This window comes from Electrona antarctica (assembly GCF_951216825.1).
Source record: "Electrona antarctica genome assembly, chromosome: 13".
Lineage (NCBI taxonomy): Eukaryota > Metazoa > Chordata > Actinopteri > Myctophiformes > Myctophidae > Electrona > Electrona antarctica.
The window spans coordinates 9,660,196-9,678,505 of NC_136794.1; the positions used below are offsets into that span (position 1 = coordinate 9,660,196).

The 18,310-nt window shown below is 44.3% G+C and overlaps 1 protein-coding gene across 9 annotated transcripts in view; it reads right to left on the reverse strand.

Moving 5' to 3' along the window:
- Positions 1 to 18,310, reverse strand: part of lmo7a (LIM domain 7a) — a 67,888-nt gene that overhangs the window by 39,901 nt on the left and 9,677 nt on the right. For all 9 annotated transcript variants that reach the window (XM_079519183.1, XM_079519184.1, XM_079519185.1 and 6 more), the window contains exons 4-6: positions 17,635 to 17,704; positions 10,302 to 10,408; positions 547 to 577 (exon numbers count right to left, since the gene is read on the reverse strand). In XM_079519183.1, the coding sequence (XP_079375309.1) occupies positions 547 to 577; positions 10,302 to 10,408; positions 17,635 to 17,704 (208 nt within the window). The remainder of the gene's footprint in view (positions 1 to 546; positions 578 to 10,301; positions 10,409 to 17,634; positions 17,705 to 18,310) is intronic.

Below are 18,310 nucleotides of genomic sequence, written 5' to 3' on the forward strand. Positions count from 1 at the left end.
TACAAAAAACTATTATGCTATGAGTAAAAGTAATAAATCTATATATTTTTTTAAACAATATCTTAATTAAATAATGTGTTATTCTGTAGTTGAGTAGAATACCATGTTATAGTCCTGCCATTGACTTATAACACTCATACAATACTGCCCCACACATATCTGTATTTGAAGGACATTTTTCATATTTGGTTAATCTAAAGCAAGGAAGCCCGCACGACTCCAATTCGTCTCAATCTGTCTGAACATTCTTGCCGGGTGTGCGGTCGAGAAACGTTCACTTTTCAAGAAATCTCAAAAAAAAAAAAGAATACCAGCACTCACGGAAATGCATGTCCTTTAATGCACTTTATTCGTTTATATTAATAATATCAATATAAACGGATAAAGTGCCTTAAAGGACATGCTTTAATATAAACGGATAAAGTGCCTTAAAGGACATGCGTTTCCGTGAGCGCTGGTATTCTCTTTTTTAGAGATTTCTTGAAAAATATTTGCTTAATCTCCCAATAAATCAAACCGTCCAAAGTTTTAAAAAGAATCACTCACATTTTTCAGCCTCCGGTTGGTCTCCTGATGTCTGTGGGAGAGAGCAGAAGGGACAGGTGTGTTTGTGAGGTTTAAACCACAATAAAAGAATGGAGGGCATTTTGAGGGCTTCTGTGTTGTGCAGTGAAAGGGCTGGAAACTCAGAGCACAATCCAGAGTGCATCACCCCTTCTGCCTCACACAACAACACAAAGGCTGAGGGAATACACACACGCACGTGTATGCACGCACGGATTGCACGCACAAACAGGCACGCGCCCACACATACATGCATAGACACACACGCGCACACGCACGCACGCACGCACACACAGTGTTTTTTCCAGATATCCCCACAAAGCTGAATACAAGACATTGTGAACTCTCACATTAGTTAAATCTGTGTAATCGAGTGTATACTGTAACAACAACTAACTATCACAAAATCATGAAGCCATAAAGATAATTGGTGATACAGACAGAGCTCTTGCTGTTACTGATATAATAAATTACTAACAGATAAATATCAGTTCAACAAATGATTATCTAAAACAAACAAACAAACAAATGAGGTTCTCCTCTGTCACAGCTTCAAGAGTCAGACAATATAGAAGTCCTATTCTTGGGTCTGGCTATATTGACCTGGGTGTCATTAAATCACTTTCCCAGTGAAATGCCAGCTCACTTTACTCCAGCAAAAAATGAAAATACAGCAACAGAGCCCACAGGCTTGCCTGGTCTCACAGGTAGACAACCTGCTCCGGGGGCCCCACACTGTAATCTATTTAAAAGGCATTAGTGACTGCGATAAGGTGCTACACTAACCTACCACAGTGACAGAGGGAGATTTATGGCCGTACTTCACAGCTTCATGCTACACATTCCTCCCATCATACAGTAATACAATAGTCACACATGCCCTTTTACCATAGAGTACTTGGGTATCCTGTAGCCTTTTCCCAGCATGCACCTGCTGAGCATCTAGTGAACATTCTGTTCTGAGGCCTGAGACGGCTGCCTGTCAGTCAAAACAATATTCATATTTCCTACAGGTGCTCAGGGGGACGGAAAAAGTAGCTGGGAGAAAGTAGAAATTAAGGTGCAACTGAAATCACATAATTCATGGTATACAAATGCATACACGATAGCTATTGCTTACACGAGGATCACAGAAGTCAGCGTTGACCACGCAATGCAGCAGAGTGGATTACGAGCGTGATCAACCCGCCCACCAAAACGTGCGTCATTTCACACCAGGGTGATCCATCACGCAGAAGAACTTCAAGTGAAAATTGAAATAAACGTACACCAATTCCACATCTTGCAAATTTATGGGGCCAATAAAAGTAGTGGGAGCGTATATAAAGCCACCTCCTCTTGTGTGGCTTGGAACACAGTCACAACAGCTACAATTATAGTCCATGCGTAGCCTGGTCCAAAGGGAGGGTGTGTAGCGGACCAAATTACCACAGCACTGGTTACCTAATGCTAATTTATGTTTAGTGGTAATAGCCGAGGGCTTGTTTAGGGGAACAGAGGATAAAGAAGGCTATTCTTCAGCCGGCCGAGCTTCGGGGCTGTGCAGTAGTCTGCATCAGCTGAGCGCTCACATGAAGGAAGACAACGATCAAGGTTTTGCTTACTTGGCAGACTAGGAATAACACTGTGACTCCTGAACAAAGACAAACCGGGATCATTGAACATTTAAGAAGCCCCAAGAGGCCACAAGATTACAGATCAATCTTTCAATTCACCTTCCTATACAAATATTTCAAAAACACTTTGCGTGGAATATACAGTAGTTAGATGCCCGCCTGTCCCGATGACTATATATGTCAGAAAACCTAAAAGGAATATATTTTATTTTGCTTTCCACGATGTGTAATTTTCGTCCCATTTGTTTCATTTCCGTGCACCTTTAGGAACGAGGGGAAAAAAAGAGTTGTTGACCTTTGTAATGAAACCTGTGTCAACATGTTCATCTCATAATCCCACAACGTTTGTGACAGCATGTGGTTTAATTACTTAACAATTATAATTTCACGGTCCTGAACGTGAACCCTTGTTCTTTGACAATCGAGTGAAAAGATCACCTAGTGTCGGCTCAGTCATGAAAGCAAACAGATCTACCAAGGCTGTGAACCCCCACCTTTCACCCCGTCGGTCTTCTAGATACACAGTGGTCTTGACAGAACAGTATTCAGCTTGACAGATTAGCAGGAACTCCTCATCACTTCCTCCCAGCATCTCCTTTGAGTCACAAGGCTCAACCTTTGCTTGCTTACAAGAGCTTTCACATCTCCACACTCCTGGAGAGGTCGAAGGGTTGCCGGCAACCAATCACCAACAGGTTTGCTACATCCTTCCTTGTCCAACCACCAGTGGAAGTATAAAGACACCAGACAGCATTCTCGAGTAGTTCAACCCCTGAGGGAGAAACCCAAGCTTCTGTGGTCTATGTTAACACAGGCACCTTCTGCATCGCACCGGATCCGTCAATCAAAGTTGATACCTTCATGCATAAACAGTTTAATTACTATGGGATCTTATACATTACATGGTGCTGTACGTGGAGTAGGATTTATGTTACTGTGTTGTTGGGGCCTGTTTTATTCGGTTTTATGTTATCTTATAGTGTTACTTTATTTATCTTCCATTTGGCATGAGCTTAAAAAGAGGGTGTGTTGCAGTCGTAAGCTTCAAAGGCTCGTTAATATTCAAATATTAGACAAATAACATCTTAGCGAAAGCCAAAGCAAATCACTTTGGCACATCCACCAGTAAGTCTATGAGTTCCCACTGGCTCTCTGGCTGTGCTGGAATAGAGGCAGAACCACAGATCAAAAGAAAAGGTTTTGTCACTGGTGCAAGGCAAAATAAACAAAACATACTCTCTCTCCCCATGCCTTCAGCCTGGTGGAGACAATAACAGTATGGTAAGAAATATGGTCAAAACGTTGTAGTTTGCTTGTGTTTTTGCACAGAACCACAGATACTGCAGACCTAGAACACATTAATAAACCAGCAATGCTCCTGCATGGGAGACCATCGAGAAGTGTCAATCTATGTAACGGCTAATAAGTCCAACCCAGTCCCAGCCAAGCCCTTATTTAAGACAACAACATTGCAAGGAACAAAGACAGGATAAGACGTTGAGCTGCCCGTGCACTCCCCAGACTCTAGGAACAACAGAGCGATCAGATCACCAACCCCAATACCAAAGCTTAAAACTAATGGGTGTGCAACGCTCACGAGCATACCTGTGCAATGAAGATCACCTGCTCTGCTGCATTCAATACCACATGGAATGTTCTCCGTCCGCCTCGTGGAAAATAAAACGCCCCGCATTGAAATTGCCCTGTCACTCTGCATTCATCAGGAGTTATAGCAAATATGCACGCTTTTCAGGAGCGCCGGACTGAGCTTAGAAACGAGCACATATAAGTGGAGACTGATTAAAGAAAGGCATCAGCTGTGCATGATACAGTGTTGGGAAGCATTGTGTCATGCTTATCAGAGACAGTGCAGCCACTGTGAGCGGGGTGAGGCTGGTATTTCTCTCTCCAGACAGCCAGCGAAACACAAATATAGTCCTTGTGTAATGTGTTGGCCATTTACAGCCAGGGCCGTAACCATGGAGGGGAGACTTTAATGGCCGTTCACCATCATCAGTCCCTTTAGCTTCTTTCACACTCGGTCCACGGTTTGTATGCACGCCACTGCTTAAGAAGTACTTGCAGCCATGAAAGTGTGCACGCAGTGCCAGCACTAGTGTGCCACACCCCAAATACTAATAAGACAGGTTTTGTCTATTTCTCTTTCTCTTTCATGTGAAGTTAAAAGATTTCAAACAATGAGACTGTCAACATGGTTGAAATGACAAAATGCACATGCTGGAGGAACATTGTTCAATGAACTATAACATCAGAAAAGGCGAACTGGATTGTGCTGGATCTGGATCCACCCTAACTGGGTTCAGGTGCAGAATAAAGACTAGGCTTTCAGACAGGCAGTCAGGGGAAAGGCATCCCCTTTAATACTGTAAAATACTGTAGGGAGCTTATTGTGCAGTGTGTGCAGATGTTTCGTCCTTTTGTAAATTATGATAACCATGAGCCAGTCAGCTCACCCTCGCGGAGTCGCGGGGGAAACAAGACATTCCTTCAGGTATTTCAAACAGTAATTTTGGTCAACGGCCAGCCATGGAGTCTCATAATCAAATCAGGTTATCAGACACTCCTCTTTATTTATTGTTGAGATGGGAACATTCACATTCCTCAAATGCCGAACAGTTTTGATCTATGTCCCGCATGGCACAGCTCCCTACTTTTGACCCTTACTTTACCAGTTCTTGTCAATAATTTGCTCAATCCGACGACCGCCACTAGAGAGACTTTGAACCTCTCTCTCAGTGGGGGGGTTCATTCTGTCAGTTACTGCTCGCAGCTAGGTCACAGAACAGAAGCTGACTCAGGGACAGCTACACTTCACATCATGTCAGTCAAATAGACAGACACATCTGATCTACGATCAGATACGTTATAATTCCTTCCTAGCCTTAAGTATAGGGGCGAGGAAAATACTGTATGTCGTCGGCTTAGGGGTTATTTCAGCTCACACGCTTAAGCTGAGTAAGCATAAGCATCTGAATTCCTCAGTAGTTACAAAAGAACAGTGTGTAATGGGATAATAACCGTGTATGATTGGCACTGTCTGCTGTAATTTCTGCCCTTTACGGCACGCCCCCCCCAAAAAAACATTAAGTGAACAATTAGATTTGAGTGAAAATGATGCATTGAGGTCAGGTACATAACACAATGGGGTTGACAGAGAGGGGTAAAAAAAATCTGGTATTTTCCTTCTCAGCCACTCAGGCCTGTGACTGTGACATTGGGCCGGTCTGAACTCTGGGGCTATTGCTGATGGATTGCAGTGTGCCAGCTAAGAACAGGGTCAAAAGGAAGTGGCTAAAGCTAAAATAGAGTAGTCCTCTGTGCTATGGGTCTGTCCAGAAGCCACAATTCATCTAGCACTTAAATCCACTCAAATGGCCTCATTTCCTGGGCAGGCAGCTGTTGGAAGGCTGAGTGCACACGGTCCAAAGTAGCCTGTGAATCATATCCTCTCCAATGATGAGGCAAATCCAATCTGGTCAGCATGACACCTCTGGGTATTTACTGGGCAGTTGCACAGGCCCACTCTGTTAGTTACATGACAGGTGGATGAAGCTGGGAAATCTTCCAGAGCTTTCCACGCATGGCTCACACATCCAACGGAGGCACCACATCATCTCAGACACTCCTATCAGGGATGTTGCTGACCATTTGGTTGCCTTACTCGTCATATATTTGTGCTGCCCCCCCTCCCGACGAGAGTGCTGTGTTTCCTAATGCAAATTGGCTACTTTGGGTGTTGGCGGGGCACAGTGTAGCCTTGCCGAGCCATGAGGCCCATAGGGCAGGAGCCTATCTCCTGTTTCTGTAGCGTGAGGCAGCTTGATGTACAAGTACACCCCCTGGATGTCGCAGGGACTTACCCCCAATCCAACCCTTGATGCTGAGTGTCAAGCAGGGAGGCACTGGGTCCCATTTTTTAGAGTCTTTGGTATGACCCGGCCGGGGATTGAACCCCGACCTCCCAGTCTCAGGGCGGACACTCTAACCACAAGGCCACTGAGCTGGCGGGGCACAGAGGCGCTCATTATTACGCGGCGGAGCCGTGGAGAAAATTGTTATAGGAGGCTCAGCTTGGCACATTTTGTTGCCCCCCTCGGCGCGTTGCCCTACTCGCAGTGTGTACTGCGTGTATACGTAGCAACGGTGCTGACTCTTATCAGTCTCTATCCTCTCTATCACAACAGCTTTTCACCGATATACGACAATTTTGATATCGAAAATATGCGGGTTATGACAGATAACCGTCTTTATCAGAGGGCAGGTTGCATAACACGAGGCAATAGAACAATATAAGCACCAGATGGTGGATAAAACCAATACCACAACAAACCACGGTGAAGCTCAAAGGTCAAAGCAGGCTCCATAACCTTTTATGGTTGTGACAACAAACGCAGTACTGTTGAAGTGAACTACAATCGCTTGTGGCGAATATGCAGGATTTCAATTCAACACAGGAAAACACGTGTAAGTAAAGGTGTTATACCCAACCTACAGTCAACACATCGACAACTTCAGTATTTCCCACGAGAACAACCTTTTTGAGTGGTGTAAACCACTCCTACAACTGGCTTTGTTAGTCTGTCTGTCTGTCTGTCTGTCTGTGCAGAAAAACTGAGCATGGTTGCTACGGTCACCCAGTTCATCCGGGTGTGATTTCATTACCTCAGACATTACGTCAGACCACAGCTGATCAGTCTATATAAGACCTTACACCACTCAGTTCACACGGGTGTGATTTTTTTTCTTAAGCGAGGCCTCTCAATCCTCAGTCTACGGACGGACGGCTGTCCATTTTCTGCGTCACACGGTACCACATGAATTCAACTTCACGTCAAGTGCAGGATGCTGCCGAGAAACAGGATGCACTGGCCCTGAAGACAACAACATAGCAAAGGGATGAGACTTGAGAGCAGACATAATTGCTGGTGGTGCTATGGCACAGGAAGGGGAGGCTATGCAGAGCACCTGTCAGCCTGCGTTAAAGGAACTGCACGTTGGATATACACCAGAGGTAGAAACGTCTGTCTGTCTCTGTCTCTGTCTCTGTCTCTGTCTCTCTCTCTCTCTCTCTCTCTCTCTCTGATGAGAAAGAGTCCAAACCAAGCCACTGTTTGCTTGTCTGCATCCCTCTGATCCATTTAGGATCAGAGTGAGGCGTATATGTCCTCATGTTGCTCCCTTTGACATAAACTCTGGTATCTCCTTAAGGGCTGTAAGTTCCCCTGTAGGAGAACAACAGAGGGTTAGGGTTACATTTTTCTCTTCTTTACATTTGACAAGAATTCCGTCGGACGGGAGGATTTAGCCTGATGAGGTCTGACAAGGTCAGCTGTAATCATCGACTCCAAACCTGAGGAGTCACATTCCGAGACAATGAAGAAATCGCATCCTTAATTAACACATCATGATCAATCCACTGTCTACCGTAATCACACATTATTGTATTATGGCCAGTCATTACAGATTCATCTAAAAGATAAGAGACTGTGGTTACACTGCATGCTCGAGTATACAGTAAATGAACCCTGTGGCCTTGCGCTCCAGTGATCAGCTCCAACACACAAACTATTCATGTCCTGCTCAGTGCGAGTGGACCGAAGTCATTAAACCACAGCTGTGCATGAGTGGTTCCTCAACTCAGCCCCCAAACGTGCGAACCTCAACTAACAACCCGAATCAAGTTTCAAACCGCAGCGGATGCACCCGCGGGCACACACATGTAACATGTCACACCGCCACACAGACTCAAGACCTGATACAGGGGAGAATGCGGTGGGAGGTGAAAGTGAACTCTATAAAAAGCCCCGCTCCCATGAGTCCTGTCACCATTCCAATCAATCCAAAGGGCTCAAAGTGACCCCCCACCTCCTAATAATAACCCAGCGAGCGTCTCTCCGTACAAGCCCCCCCTAACACATACTGGTTAGACGAGGGGGATACGTGGAACCAAGAGAACATAAACAGTGGGCAGTCTAGCTTCAGACCAGGGGTTTCACAGATCTAGCTAGATTAGAAGGATGATTCTTTTGAACTAAACCCAACATTATGGAAAAAATGTCAGATTAAAGAGAGGGTGGCAATATACAGTGTACATGAAACTCTTGGTCATTGGTCAAATAAATTGCACAACCTGCTTTATAATGTCATCAAAATGCCCAGAGGGCTGGGTAAAGGGTGTGCCATCATGGCAGAGTTGTTAATTTTGACTTTGTGTGGATGTTGTAATAGTGTGTGTGTGTGTGTGTGTGTGTGTGTGTGTGTGTGTGTGTGTGTGTGTGTGTGTGTGTGTGTGTGTGTGTGTGTGTGTGTGTGTGTGCGTGCGTGCGTGCGTGCGTGCGTGCGTGCGTGCGTGCGTGCGTGCGTGCGTGCGTGCGTGCGTGCGTGCGTGCGTGCGTGCGTGCGTGCGTGCGTGCGTGCGTGCGTGCGTGCGTGCGTGCGTGCGTGCGTGCGTGCGTGCGTGCGTGCGTGCGTGCGTGCGTGCGTGCGTGCGTGCGTGCGTGCGTGCGTGCGTGCGTGCGTGCGCACATATATGTGTGTTTGGAATGAGTGTGGTGTAGACATAATGTTTTGTGCCATGGAAGGGTGGCTGACTATAGTGGATCATGGGAACAAAAATATCCCAAGACATGTTGTGCCAATTTATCAAAGGAGTGGTTAAAATGAGCATAATTAGATCATTGGGCAATACTGAATGACTCATACTAGAGCGTTGTTGAAAGACAATCAAATTCATACCAGATCGTTATTTCATAACACCATTCTGTCACCATTTGAAGTGCATTAGTAAAGTACTATATGGGCGTCTTTGAACTGTGAGTTCAATTACTGCCAGTATTGTTGTTGAAGGAGCCTCACTAAAGACTCATTCATATGGATAAATGAGCCATTATACTGGCACGGTTGGAGCACAGCGGCGCACTGCCTCGGAGAACGTGTCAGAACGGATGGACCGGGCCTCACCTCGCCACCCTCCTGAGGGCACACCTGTGTGAAAACTGAACAGGTTGTTCAACATACCGCATGCATCCTTACTCGGCACGCAGGTGACACACAAGAGCAACCGACAAAAACACAGAAACACAATAAACAACAGTAACAGGCACGGTGCCATTTTAAAATAACTATTAAACAAAATACACAAGCCTTCATACTATGTGATATGGTAGTATCTCTACTTCCTCCTCCCCCCCTCGAAGAGAGACAATTTAAAATCTTTACAAAGTGCACCTGCCCCTAATGAAATGCTTTGTTTGTTCAGACATCAACTGACAGAGGTCATGATTTGCTTAAACTACAAGGAAGTGAAAGCAATGGGACATTATTCCTCCATGACACTGCCAGACCACAGTGCCATACAGGCAATAATTTTCCTTCTCCCTAGCTGCTCCATTGGTTTGTGTGGTTTCACTGTTCCTCCTGTAATGTTTACAATACAGTAGGCTGCAGCAGCAGCAGCACTCTGCTGAAATGTGTTTACCAACACCTAGCAACAGTGCAAGTGGCGGACCTACTGCAAATACCAGCGAATATGTCTTCTGTTGACCCCCCGTAAACTTCTAGTCGACCGAAAACATACTGCACAACGAGGAGCCACGTGATGTGAAATACAGTGTAGAAAGTTACATGTACAGTAAACCCCAGGGCAAAAGCATGGATCGCCCCCATGCTGTGCACATCAGTGGGAAGCACAGTGTGTTAAGTAAGACTTGTCAGCGCAGTAACAGTCAGACAAGTCTTAATCCATTGATACCTGGAACGCATCCATGTCACGTTAGCGTTAGCGTTTTAAACATTATGTTATAATTTAGCTATTGAAAAATAGCAGATCTACAAGCTCATAGCGCGCCACCGAGTGGCGCGCTATGAACTTGTAGGTCTGCTATTTTTGAAAAATCGTTAAAATGTGCCTCAAATCTTTCCGAAAATTGTCATGATTTAGAAAACTTTTTTTTTTTTTTAAATTTCGACGTCAGGCCTGAATGGGTTAATCCACGCTACAAACCAGAACGCGGGTTACTCTTATTAGCATGGGTTGTAATAAAAATGAAACATTCTCATGTTATATCAGTGTATAGTGTGTTCATGTGATTCAGGACTTACTTAACTGTGACTCTTGTAGATAGGTCTTGCAGGTCTCCCGGGTGGAACAGCTGGGCCTCCTTTAATCCGATCTTCCCACAGGCCTTGAGGAAGACGTTGAGGTTGTCCTGCACAGAGAGCAGAGCGGGGAGAACGGTTCGTCCACGGTCTGAGGCAAAAAAAGAATAATCACTCAGGAATTCTCCGGCAGAGACACAGCCCACAGCTCATTGCTTCCAAAGTTCATATCGCCAGGGAGCCAGCGGCTGCGGGGACAGGGAGGAGCGTGTGTGTGTGTGTAGCAAATAAAAAGTGACACAATGCCAAACACACACATACATAAACACACACAGTCTCTCACACACACACAAATTCAGAGGGGGGCAGGGCTGTGTGACAGGCTGTGACTGACGGTGCTAAAACTACCTGTGGGCTGGGTTAGGGTGGACATGGAGCCTGAGCTAGGAAGGAATGACATCAGAGCGACGCACAGATCCCACCCACCCAGCCAGCCATGCAAGGCAAAGGGCTGCCACCCAGGAGCCTAAAGTATGCTACCACTCACACCCTGAAACCATCCCCTCCCTCCCCTCCCTGCCAAATCCTTTATTGGAGAATACCTGTGGAATCTATGGGGTGGTGGAGTATTTTGGAGACATGCGGTTGCTATGAAACACGAGGTTGGGTGACAGAGACTGACAAATATTTCCCTCGAGCACAAAAACGAGGGAGTGGAAGCTGAGTTTGTCTTCTTAAATGTAGCTGATTCTCTTGGATTACAGTGCGTGTGCGTGTGTCTGTATATTTCTCTTGTGTATATGCAAATGAGAGAGTACACTGGAAGGTGATGAAATTCCAAATAGCTCTATAATTACAGTTTACATGCCTTAAAACGTTTATTGTGTGTCAAGCAATTCTCAAGCACACAGACAGCGCACCACTCCTCTTCATGGTTATGTATATCTTCCATGTCAAACTCCCTAGTGCCTTGTTTTTACTACTGCATTTCCCATCGGGACGCCACTTTCCAGCAGGCTGTCATGTAATGACACATGGCTTCAACATGGGCTGAAATAATTAAGGGGTAGCTAGTTCTATATTTAAATGGCAAACATGCTTATTAGCAAATGGCAGTTGACCTCTCCATGTCGGCTGATCTCCTTAACAGCTATTGCTTTTGCCAAAACATCGGTCTGCGGGGCCCCTGGATGCCAAAGGTCAGACGCCATTCCTGTTACGTTGGGGCCAGCTCAGGTTAAACCTGATTTAAACTTGTGCACTTGTAGATCTGCAATTTTCAGTCTGTGACATGGCGTGCAACCAAGTAACCAGGCATTACTGTTTCCTTACTAATGATACACTAGCTCTTCACTTGTCTGGTTTTGTTTAGGCGATCTGCTTTTATTTATGAGAGGGATGTAATCTAATTTGGCATGTCTAAACAGGAACAGGTGCTAGCAGAATTATTAAACAAAAAAAGGCATCACTAACAAAGGTGTGCTGGCTGAAAGCTCTGTATCTGGCCTTTAACCAACCATCATTTTAACATAGTGTGCTGTTTTCTGATTGTTCTAAGACTGAGAACAGATAAGAGCACATGGGACGCTGGTGCCCTCCTCCAGTCCTGATCAGACATGATAAAAGTACAATCCACTTTTATTTTGTCATTTTTTCCAGGTGCTTGAAAAGCGTCTGGACTACGTTTACTAACGACCTGACGCTGACAACCGTAGTCGTAGTGACGAACGTAGTAGACACTTTTTCATGATTGGCTGCCTATATGCTGCCTCTAAGTTCTAAGCCAATGGGAGACTTACCCTTAAAACCCATAGTCTAAACGGCATAAAAGCCCATACTCTGAACGCCACAACGTGAAGCCGTATTGGCTACTGTTGTGTAAGGGGTTTGTATGAGAATGCAAGTGAGAAGTGGAACGTGAGTGGCAACAGATTCTAATGTTATTGCTGCACCTGGCAGTTATGACTGAGTCATTCTTGTTCTTATCTCTGTGAGGCCGGAGCGGCCGGGAAGCGGAGATTATGTTTTCATCCATGTCCGTCTGTGGCACCGCTAGCCTGACCGATCGCTGTGAAACATTGTACGTAACACATGCACTCCCAGTAGATTAAGGATGTTTTTCAAATCGCCCTCCTGGTGGTTGTGGCTAGGCTGCCATAATGTGTTGCAATTTGTTACAGTTTGTTATCGTTTTATAATTTATTTGCTCTGAACTTGAACTCTGAAGGTTCTTGATTGTGCCGGAAGCCTTTAAGGCGTGGTTTCATTCAGTTTACTGGTAACCTTTCGAGGCAACCAGGCCCTTCTTCAGACACTTATGCTGCATTCACATGGAATCAGGGAAGCAGTAGACGGCAAACAGCAAAACTGCTGGACGGCACGGAACGGTAAAAAGATTAAATATTTTAACATCGATGCCGTTACTGTCGCCGGTTCTGGCTGCCGTGCCATCCTGTTCCGTTTACCGTCCTGCTCCCGTCCACTAAAATGAAGTCCGCTTTGCCATCTACCGCTTGCCTGATTCCATGTGAATGCAGCATTAGGCCTACAGTGGTTTCATTGAGACCCACAAATGTGCAATACCAACATTTCCGTTCATTGTTGGAGCGTTTGAAACTTTGAACATGCCGCAGGACAGAGAAAGGTTTGTTTGTTCCTGAATAATATTGTTCTTGAATTGCATCATCCACGTCAATATTGGTTTGAATATTGGGGTTAAGTTAATATTGATTATTGCAGTTGTATGTTGCTGTCTGTTCCTGGGCACTACCTTTGGTTTGTGTGTAGCTAGCGAGGTGTCAGATTCCATTCTAAGATTGGCTTCCAACGTTTGCGAGTTTAGTAAAGAATGTAGCATCCGAACTGCCCCACATTCACCCATTGAAGGGCCTCCAAACAATGCAGAGGCAAAAGCGATTTCACTTCCACGCATATGTGTCAATGACCATCAAACAGTTTTTTGATGGTCGCTACCGTTAAAAAACGCCATATAACCATAATCATGATCATAAACAAATTGGAATCATATGTTGAGGGGCCTTTAAACTTTCACTTTCCACTTTCACTTTAGCCCACAGGGGGTGCTATGAACACGAACAGTTGGTCGTACAAACCCTATTTCCCCCCACAGCACGACACAGCACTGGCAGGTCCTGGTGGAGATCTGCACTTTTCTAGTTTTACTTTTAAATATACCTCGGGTAAGAAGAAAAACATTTTTGCAGTCAGGTGCAGCACACCAGTTCCATGTTCTGATGGGTGAACTGTATAAAATCTTAACCCATTTAGAGCTGACGTCGGAATTTATCAAATGTCTTCTAAATCCTGACAGTTTTCTGTCAGGATTTGCGCCACATTTTCACGATTTAAAAAAAATTGCAGACCTACAAGCTCGTAGCGCGCCACTCGGTGGCGCGCTATGAGCTTGTAGATCTGCTATTTTTCAATAGCTAAATTATAACATAATGTTTAAAACACCAAAAGGGGTTCCCGCCCAAAATGGGTTAAATAAACAAAAAAATACTGACTGAATTGTTGGACTGTCACCTGTAACATAATGAATTCCTATAAAATAAACAAATACGAAATTACTGCCTGGCTTGTTGGAGTATATCACGTGTAACATAATTAATTCCTACATTCTTCAGTGACACCATCTTTTATTACTCTGCACAGGTACGGTATGTACAGTGACCACAGTTAAACGGTGACACGGCCAAGAGTACATGTTTGAATCCACCGCACCTACCTCACCCTATCGTGTTGACTGACACGACAATATTGCACCATAAAGCAATGAGGAACTACAGATAACATGCATGTAAAGTTAAGTTTCCAATTCCTGGATCATTGAACATAGAACTCATGCTGTCTCTTTGTGCTCTCTGTACTTCTCACACCCTCTCGTGTCTCAGCACTTTTCTCACCTGACAAAGCTCACGGCACAAGTTGATGATGCAGTATATATATATATATATATATATATATATATTAATTGTGAAGGTTTGAAAACATAATGTTTTACAGTGTGTATATGTGTATATATATATATATATATATATATATATATATATACACATATACACACTGTAAAACATTATGTTTTCAAACCTTCACAATTAATTGAAATGTTTCACATTTTTCAAAGTATAAAATAAGTGGTTAAAGAACTTTAACAAACACAGAATAAACAAGCCAACGGTGCCAGAGATTAGCTGTTCACAGACGGACGGACACACGGACGGACGGACACACGGACGGACGGACGGACACACGGACGGACGGACGGAGTGCAAAACATACTCTCTCCCCATGCCTTCGGCCTGGTGGAGACAATTAATAGTAAATGACTCGTGAGCTAGCCAAAAAGGCCGCCAGTCAGTGTGAGGCCATTTTAAAGATAACGATGCAGAAGCAATGTTATTCTGACTTCAGTTCTGTGCATCTAATCCTGCTAATATGCTGTTCCCATACAGCAGACTCTAATCCACTCATACAGTATGATTTGAGGGAAGACAATGGGAAGGGGGTCTTACTTACGCATTAGGTGTAACATTTGGTATTAGAAGACCACCATGCTTTCTGCTAAGATTGTGGCCATTCTATTTATTCCACTAAATTCTTTTCTGAGAGGGACCAACTCTGCAATTATCCTCAGCTGACCCCTGGCAATGCTTTCATACGTCTATCTAAACTGTAGTTAAAATATCAGGCTACACATTTTCAAATCCTGTCACAATAAACCGAGAGGAGATGGAATATCTTAAATGCTCTGTCTCTCAAAAGAGACACCATAAAACCCCTCCTGTCCCGCAACTGTTGGGTCCAGACAAAACACGGACCCATACAACAAAAACACTGTAACAAAACATTATGGTCAAATGCCTGTCATTACAAATATTATTGCATGGACATTATGAGCAGAGATGCCCTCGGGGGCCAATGAAAATGTCTGTTTATCTGCTTCCATCTTTTTTATTTTATGCAGCCTCAACTCACAGAGGAGTTCAGTGTGTGCAAGAACATCCTGCACCACGTCAATTACATTGTGTTTACGGTGGGCAGAAGCCTATGGAGTCATCTCTAACTCTGTCCCCTTGGGCTCAGCCCAGCGGGCCTCAAACTGGGGGCCCCTCTCATGTGGCCAGTTGCCCCACCGCACAACTGCAGGCTTCCTCTGCAGCGCTGGTAAAAAAGCAGGACCATCATGCACCAGGGCACCATGACCCAAACCCACAGCGCGCTGAGTGCTCATCGTGGATAGGACAAGGAGAGATGTGTGCTGACATGGGAAACATACTCTTGGATGCAAGTGAAACCAAAGAATGGATCAGGATCTGGGGCCGATGTTGCTAAATATTCCACAAAACCAGAGACTTCCTTTTTTTTCCTCCTTCTAATTTTTTTGCCTCCCCAAGCTTTGATTCTGCCAAAGCTGGAGCCTGGTATCGATTTCAAGTGGAGAAATTATTCAGAAAGCAAAACTAAAAAAGACAGATATGACCATAATGGCAACATATTTTCATATTTGAGAGTTAATGAGGCATGCTTGTAAAGAGGCTTTCATTCAGCTCTGATTAAAATCATATCCAAGCTACAAACAACAAAAAGTCCTGACAGCATTCCTCTTGTTCTTTGTCCATTGTGTTTTCCCTCCATATGCACTAATGTAAGTTCAGCACCCCCGAACAAAAATATTTTCCCAGCTCTTTCCACTCTAAGAGCATTCATAGCCTTATAGTCAATACCCTTTCAGCCTCACTCAGCCATCAGAAAGAATGCCCAGGAATCTTAGATTTGGGTATTTGAGAAAAGGCAGACCTCAATCACTTCCAAGACTTTAGATTTAAAAGAAAATATTACCGGCAGCGTTTTACAGAACAGCCGCTGTGCTATTTATAGAGAAGACAGATATAACCAAGTACTATTAACCACTTGGGGGAAAAGACTCCCAACACACTACTTAAGGTGAAGAGAGATATTCCCACAGCAGGCAGACAGAGTGAGTCATGTTCACTGTTGAGTTAAAGTGTGCTCCACTTCTGCCCATATGGTCTGCAGTAACTGATAGCCCTCGGCCAATAGGCAGCTCCTCCGTTTGCTGAAGAATTTATTGTCAGGTGGTTTGGGGTTTGAATGAGTCCAAGCCTCGGAAATACCACACCAACGCTACTGATCAAGAAGATACTTATCGTCATTAAATCTGCAGGTGTCCAGCTAGTTAAATGAAAAATGTCCCAAAACAAACTGCCCGCCAATGTGATTTGTAACATAACACAGATGTGGTAGTACATTGTTTGTCCCAGTAAACACAGTGTTTACTGTACATTTTGCCCTCTGGAACTGGGATTGTGTGCCAGTCTGTTTCCACTCCAGCCAACTTGTCATTGTCTTGCCAAACATGTCGAGTTACTGAGCCTACTGTCAAGTACCCAGACTCACTAGGCTCTTCGCTACTATTCCCTATGCAGCTGGACTCAATTACACCCACAAGAAGGATGGCTGGGTTTAAGGTCACTTAGTTTCAACCCTCAACTTCTAATGTACTTGCATGCAGACATATTGCCAAATATTTATCTCAACTGAACCACTGCGCTATACGTGCATTCTCAAGGATGCTCTGCCCAAAAGATTGATAGGCACCGATTTAATCAATTACTAATAGATGAAATCTAATTACTCGCACCGAACTCGACCCCAGCCCGACCTGCCACCACCACACCAGTCAAAACACTAATTGCCACCCCAGTACAAAGACTTTTTGTCTTGGATGAAGGTTTTGATTGAACACAGCCTTAAGCATGGCATCACATTTAGGGTGCACTCTTATGTGCCCACTGGCATTTCAAGCAGCTCAACATTCAATGTGCTTATTAGTGTGGATGGATATGAAGACAGACAATTCAGTGAGGCACACATCTCTTTGCTCACTGGCAGCCATGCCTCTCTGTCATCCGTCAACCCAAGCCCTCTAAACCCCAGACTGCCCTCTCTCTTAGATCTCACCACACCCTGAGCCACAGACATAGCCCCAAGTACATCATGGAAAAGTTGTACATGACAAAAGACAAAATTGTGCGGAAAGGATATTTTTTGAATCAAGTTATAAGCTAACAAATCATATTTCAGAATGAAAGAAAACTGTTCACACACTTTCACAAATTTCCAGCTCACGCAAATTTATCAGGCACTAAAGGCCCTAAAGACACACAATCAAGCACTAAACACATTAAAGTAATGTTTTATATTAACTTTTTGACAGAAAATGTGTTAGTTAGTGAAGTTAAGCCAGTCAAAAGCATTTAGTTTGAATGTATGAGTGGTAGGTTTTCCTCACCAGTCCGGCGATGGGCGTAGAGAGCCTGTTTACCCTCTTGATAATACCAGGTTTGATGTTGTTGATCAGACTGGAGGGAAAGGAAGGGAAACAGAGAGGAGAGAGAGAGTGAGTCAGAGTTGTTGGTCGTAGGTTAGTTTGCTACAACTAGCAGGGAATGGATGAAAACAGTTGCAAAGTCTCTCTGTGCCGTGTGTTTACGAGGTTCTTTAATGGTGGCCACCTGGCTCCAGTTTAGTAAATGGCCAGTGCAGAACCACGAAGTAAACATGCAGATCTCTGTTGCAGAGATACCCACATACCCACCACACAAAAATACATACGCTTTCAATGTACATAACATATCTTTCCACATCCTCCTTGAATGAGAGGATGCACTGTAAACAGACACAGACTCTATAGTCTATCACACTAGAAGTTGCACTAGAAAAATGTAACTAACTATGCAGTAATGGATGTAATAAGAACCCTTTCCAGACAACCGTGTCTAACACTTTAGAATACTGTATCTCTACAGTTCAATCTGCAGACAGATTCAGGCGGGGGTTGAGACGCGGTTGAGACCCCTCTGTTGACTTTTGCCACTACTGATAACATTATGGGCCAAGTTCCCGTAATCATGACAGAAACTATTTAAAAAAAACATTTGTTCAAGAAACAAATGAGTTTTGTCATT